We start from the raw sequence: 6490 nt of genomic DNA, 5'->3' as shown, positions 1-6490 counted from the left end.
ACCACACTCTCAAAGAATCATACGTTAATATCACTCTTGGTAACTACTGTAGAAGACCTACTCACTCATAAGTCTCGGTGAGGTTTTGACGCTATAATAATTAACATTTCTGTGTCATAATTTAAGAAAGCCGGTAAAACACGCTACCGGAAAAAAAAATAATTAACGTACGAACTTGAGATAATATTGACTGGCCGGGTGACGATGGTGTGTATCAGCTGCCAGTGTTCGTGCTCCTGAGACACATTACTCCTGGGCTGGCGTGCGAACCTCAATGCCCACGTAGTATAAGCCTACAGTTACGTCATCATGGTAAACATTCATTTACATTGATTGTTAAAATTTGCACATGATTTTAGTTTAGAGATCTATTGAAAAAACTGTCGAGTTTATCAGTATCATTTTCTCTATTAAACAGCTTGGAGCTCAAACCGCATCTTACGTCATAACTTTAATATAAAACAATACTTCCTGGTGTGTGGAGAAACTCGGCTCCTTGACGAAAGTTCATGGCTACGGTGTAACATGTCATCCTTATAGTCAATAAATCCCCTTTTAACTATTATCTTCTTTTGGTGTTTTTATTGTTTTCTAGAGCATGAACTGTCGACTCAGTTTACTTGCATAAAAAAAAACATTGCTTATGAAGCACAGAAATACAAATATAAAGCAATATTAACACGTAAAGGTAAATCACAGATATCTCATCACTTAGCACAGAATGGATAGCTTCTGACAACTTGTAACGAAATAGTACCTAGGCCTGCCCGGATGCAGTGCCAACCATGTTACCTCTTTGTGTACTGAATAAAGCTTAAGTCTATAGTGTGCTGTATCTGCACTGCCTCTACGGGACCCAATATCCGACGTTTTTGAATTAACGTATCATCAAGTAAATACCAGATCCACAGAAACTGTACAAAGTCAACAAGTGAAAACGACACAAACTAATAACCTGTTTGTCTGCACTAGGTCATGGTGAACACCCGAGCTGCAGAGGACATCCAACTTAAATGCAACCAAGTTATAAATAGCTTTCACAACAAAGGTTCATAGATTACAATTTTTCTCCCGGCGGTGGAAGTTCAAGGTTAGGTCAGCCAGGAGTCGCGTGCCAATGACGACCTACCGCGGGCTACACTATTATCTTATTGATTCTCGTCCTGCATAGATGTTCACAGAGGCAGGGACTTAACATCTTACTCTCTTGAAATGTGTTAGCTGATGCCATTATTCCCTACTCAACTATCAGTGCATTAGGAAACGTTAGACCGTAGTGTTTTCAATATATTTCTATTACCACAAAACATAGGTTAATATCAGCATTTATATACCGTATCAATGTACCACGTAAACTTGACAACAAATCCACTAAAAAAATGCATCCATAACTTGATTTAATAACCACTGGCAGTTGTGGGTTGACATTAAGGTCTCTGTATCTATGATGAGGGTTTGTTAGTCTTCGTTAATCTTGTTCTCTGATTAGTTTAATTTCGCTCAACATCTATGTCATCGTTCGGCTCTAAAACGTCTATGATCTTGATGGCGATTTTTTTCTTTACTGGTTTCTCGATATTGATAATTTTTTCTCGTTAATTTTTATACTGAATATCACTGTATTCCACTTTAAGGGGGGAGATGTTTTGCCGTTTCATTTTTCGTCTTGTAAACAAGTAACAGTCAATTGTCATTCCTTTAGATCTAAGGTAATTGTATTTTATTTTCCATTTAGGTTTTTTTTTTTAAAGGTTGGATACCCAATTTTGAGCAGCTGTTAATTTAACATTAAGATGAAACTTAGTGCAAATGTAACTTACTATGAACCCCACACATTGTTACCAATTATAAGGGTCAAAGGTCATGCAGGATTATATGGGGGAGACATACTGCATTCTCTATCATTTGTTAACAACTGTTCAAACAGAAAATATAACTGAATGTTATATAATTATGTCTCGGCACAAGGTTTCTCCTCCTACAGAGTTAACGTCAGAATCCTCCCTATTTATCATCGCTGCCAGCTCTTGGATTTTCTGTCAAAGCCTTTATAGTGTTTACCTTTACATTTAAACCAGTTTTAATGATACCACAAGAGTGTCTAAGCACACCCTGCCACTGTATTATTTTGTAAACACTCCACGGCTGAGAAAATGACGTCAACACATAAGTCCCTACATAAACATGGTGTATTCAGTAGGATAATAACAGCTAATAAAATAGTTAAATTAATATTAATAATTTATATTGAGATATACGTAACATGTGAGCTATCTTCGGAATATAAACATCGAGGTTAGCCACAGCATTGAAATAATATTTGATGCAAATACAATTCTCCATTCAGGTGAAAAGAAAAATTATACATCAATAATACAAATTTATTATAGATATTAAAGCATTTATATAGATGTTCACAGTCAGTCCAGGAAGTTCTCAACTTGTGTGAGAATGATGAACGTGAGTAACGTAACCTTGCTCTATAACTCCGCTGAAGCGACACCGTGCTGTTACCTATAATCGATGCCTTCTTGTCTATAATCGATCCCTTGTTGAAAATCGATTGTTCTTTGTTTGTAGTCGATGCGTTGTTGTTTATAATCGATTCTTTTTTGTTAATGATTGACGCCTTCTTAGATACAATTGATGTTTTATGGCATTTTATAGAGTTCTTTTTTGTAACTGATGTCTTCTTAATAATCGATGCCTTCTTGTTTACAGAAGATGATTTCTTGTCTATAAACGATAAAGTCGTTTGGTTTCCTTCAAGCACGTCAAAAGTAGCTGAGTGATGGCGTTCACTTCCATAGTTCAGAGTAAGAAATGAGAAAAAACACTTTGGCGAGACACGAAGAGTAACAATTGACGCGAGGTTCCACAGAAGACGATTAGACGAGACACAGACACCTTCCCCTCCTCCTCCTGCTACTCCTGCTGGTAGTGAGCCAGTCCTCTTACGCAGCGACTGCGAGGGGGAAATGGTAACTCGGTGTTAGATTAATAGTCCAGTAGTGTTGTGTTCTTGTGGTGTTGCTGTTGAGAATCTTAAGTTGTTGGTGTTGATTTCGAAGTTGTGTTTTAAAATTTAAATTAATGTTGTGTTTATTACTGAGAATCAAAGAGGATATTTTGAGTCTCGGTTGTTTTTGTTGGTGTTGTTGAGAGTCCAGGAAGTTTTTTGGATGTCCTGAAGCCAAATATAATAAGTTCTTATGGTGCAAGATGAAGTGTTTTTATACGTGCCTGCGTGTGGTTGAAGAAGGGTAGTTTAATGCAGGAATTATGTTCTCTCGAGTAAAATGAAGAACCTTTACTGTTAGATAAAGTTGCGCGATATAAAGGCTACAGTCTTTTGAATTATGTGAAGTGATACGGAACAAAGGGAATATACTATTGTGTAACGTACTGTGGTTGGAGGGAGGCAGGACATCTCCTTCCTTTAGTTGAATTCAGGTTCTCGTGTTTGTTTAGGCAAGAGTTATAGTTTATTTGGAATTGTTTACGTCGATGTACTTGTTGTGTCGATGTTGTAATATGTATAGAGAGCCAGAAGTATGAATCCCTATTCATTATGAAAGAAAATAGATTTAATTTGTGAAAATCATTGTAACATTACAACGAGATCTGCAGAACATTAATGACATTTAACAAGAACATTACCATGAGATTAATAATACATTACTGTTATGTAGGTTACGTTAGATTCATAAAATCAATATAAAAGAAATATTTGGCGGTTAGAAAATTATTTGCTTTTAAGATTTGAACCAGAAGGTAAGGATTTTAGAACACTGAGAATTATTGAAACAAGAGTGTAAGTGTGCGAGAGGCAGATGTGTGATGAGCGTGGAGACCACCAGCGAGGCCAAGGGCGGCATCACAGCGGCGTGTGGAGAGTCACTTTACCTTCCTCAGCAGGCGGGGCTTCACCTTCAGCTGGTGGGGGAGCCTCGCCCTCGGCCGGAGTGGCCTCTGAGGGGACCTCCTCCGCAGGGGGCTCGGCAGGTGTTTCAGCTGGGGCCTCCGCCGGGGCTTCCTCGGCGGTAGGGGGGGCGTCACCCCCCTCCGCCGGGGCAGCCTCGGCAGCGGCCTCTGCCGGAGCCTCCTCGGATGGGGTCCCCTCAGCTGGCGCTGCCTCCGCCGGGGGGGCATCTTCTGTTGGGGCACCCTCCGTCGGTGCACTCTCACCTCCTGTTAGTGTCAAGTTAGTGATGGGAAAAAGAATGGCCGCATTATTTACAAGATTAGCTCGTCAAGAGAAAATCAATATTATAGCTACAACGAAACACTGACAAAGCACATGGACGGACAGAAACTCTACAAAACAATAAACCAAGACAAAACATTATAAAAAAGTATAGTGATAATTCTGTTAGCCTGCAAGAGAAGCCGATTAGCTCCACGGGGGAGTGTGGGATGACAACCACGGGGGAGCGGAAGGGGTGAAGGACCTCCTCAGTGGCTGTGTCTTAAAGTAAGGTGACGCAACTGGGAACGTCGCCTTAGTGATCCCCTTCCTCCTGATCCCATCCAGCCCCCCCCCCCCCTTTACGTGACCAGGCGACGTCCCCGAGCTGGGGTGAACGTGTGAGGTCAAGGATCAGTACTCAATAAGACACCGACTCACCTTCCTCTGCAGCGGGGCCGTCACCCTCCGTCTGTTGGTAAAAAATTATTCATTAGCAGAATCAACATTGTTCTTATACTGGGGACAGGGAGAGCCCTTATCATCTGAAGGCAGCAGGATAGTATGATAGTAACTGTTGAAGGCCTCGAGGCTCACTTCAACAGTTACCATTATGACGCCTGACGCCCCAAATGCTGATGCAGGTCTTACCTTTGTTTACATTTAGCTTAACTTCCTCCTGATTGGTCGACACGCACTATTGCCTTGAGTTGCATCGTCAATTACGGAGGAGGAATTGCCCAGTTAAATAAAGTGCCTCTTACTGCAAAATCCACTTAAAACATGATATCGAATATATCAAGCAGAAAATGTAGCAAAATAGGTTCCCCTGTCCGTCCGTAAAGATAGACATCAAACTTCTATGTTAGGAATTTGTAAAGGTTACTTGATGCTACAGTTACTCTGCTATACACCAAAACATTATGCCGAAAACAAAACCAAAGAGAAAAACAAAATACTTATCCAAGATATTGTTCAAGGAGAAATTTGGATGGCAAAAAATTGTGAAATCTCGAAAAATAATAACTTTTAAGTCGAATTCAGAGGAGCGTCGTGGAGTCTGCCTCTGGGGAGACTGAAAATTCTTTTAGTCTTGGCAAAATTTATTTTCTGTATAATAAGGGTGGAACTATATAGCTCAACTCTCATAGTTATAGTTGGGAGGGAGCCGAGGAGTTATAATTGCAAATTTAGGTCTTTGAAGTAGAGGTTCCGTAATACGAGAACCGAACAAAAATATAATAGTTTGAGGGGCTAATGAATTTGTGGAAAAATCAACTAAAAATGATTTATAAATCAGAATTGGGAACCTCGCATTGACAATAATCATAGCCGGAAAGATGGTGGAAATGCACTACAAATGCATTACTTGACTGACAGTCCTTTATATTGTCATAAATGCAAATTGAAAACTTATCTAAAATTCGTAACTAAAAGGGCACTTCAAATGGTGAGATGAACTTCAAAAGTGAAACTAAAAACACATGCAGACTCAGAAAAAAACACATTATTTTCTGTACGTTCTTAGTCCTTGACACTTCAACTTGTAATATTTCTTTAAAAATATTTACAAGAGGGAAAATAATCAAATCAATATCAAGCAAGCTAAATGCAGAGAAATATTGCCTATACATTTCTCTCAATCGGTATCAATGCATTGGTCAAGTAAATAAATCTACTCTCCTTAAAAGTCTACTAATTCGGCTGTTGCCTTCTTCATACTTCTACAGGTATAAGGGCTGATCTGTGCTAGCAAAATAGGAATAATAAACCATTCTCCTTAATTGGAAAAATAAAATAAAAGAGAAAAAAATTCAAACTGAGTACCGGCAACCCACCCTCCCAGGACGCGAGCTGCGGGCGGGTTAACTCGGCATCATATTCAACATGGACAGGCCGAGTTCATAAACGTTAAAGAAATCAGCACTCGGTTCAATAAACTGCCCTCTGATCAGCCATCACATATTTTCTGATCTTTTTAAATACACTTTTTTTTATTACAAGAATTTCAATATTTTTCGATGTTATTACTTTCAATTCTTTTTATTTTATTTTAATTAGTGTTTGTTTGATTTTGGCTGATGAGAGAAGCAGCTGATGGAAGGAGTGTGTCTCTCTCAAGTCTTTATGAACCTCAACCAGATAAGCACTTACCGGAGCTTCGCCCTCTTCCCCTTCCTGGAAGAGGGAGAGAGGGAAAAAAAACATGTGTTATTTGCAACATCTGTACACAAACACATGTCCAAATTCTGGAACAGCACTTAATAGGTTAGTAAGAAGCTCAATTTTATTTTTTGAGTTGGA

At 39.2% G+C, this 6490-nt stretch overlaps 1 protein-coding gene across 16 annotated transcripts in view; it reads right to left on the bottom strand.

Moving 5' to 3' along the window:
- Positions 1-2367: 2367 nt before the first annotated feature.
- The window catches only part of LOC121866781 (troponin I), a 39638-nt gene continuing 35515 nt past the window's right edge, over positions 2368-6490 (bottom strand). For 12 of the 16 annotated variants that reach the window (XM_042366509.1, XM_042366510.1, XM_042366495.1 and 9 more), the window contains 4 exons: positions 6341-6364; positions 4628-4658; positions 3907-4191; positions 2368-2965 (listed from right to left, as the gene is read on the bottom strand). In XM_042366509.1, the coding sequence (XP_042222443.1) occupies positions 2955-2965; positions 3907-4191; positions 4628-4658; positions 6341-6364 (351 nt within the window). In that variant the 3' untranslated portion in view covers positions 2368-2954. The remainder of the gene's footprint in view (positions 2966-3906; positions 4192-4627; positions 4659-6340; positions 6365-6490) is intronic. The other 4 variants (XM_042366499.1, XM_042366505.1, XM_042366507.1 and 1 more) reach the window with 2 other exon arrangements.

This window comes from Homarus americanus, unplaced genomic scaffold (assembly GCF_018991925.1).
Source record: "Homarus americanus isolate GMGI-L3 unplaced genomic scaffold, GMGI_Hamer_2.0 scaffold58748, whole genome shotgun sequence".
NCBI classification, from domain to species: Eukaryota; Metazoa; Arthropoda; class Malacostraca; order Decapoda; family Nephropidae; genus Homarus; species Homarus americanus.
This window is presented reverse-complemented; position numbering and strand designations above follow the sequence as displayed.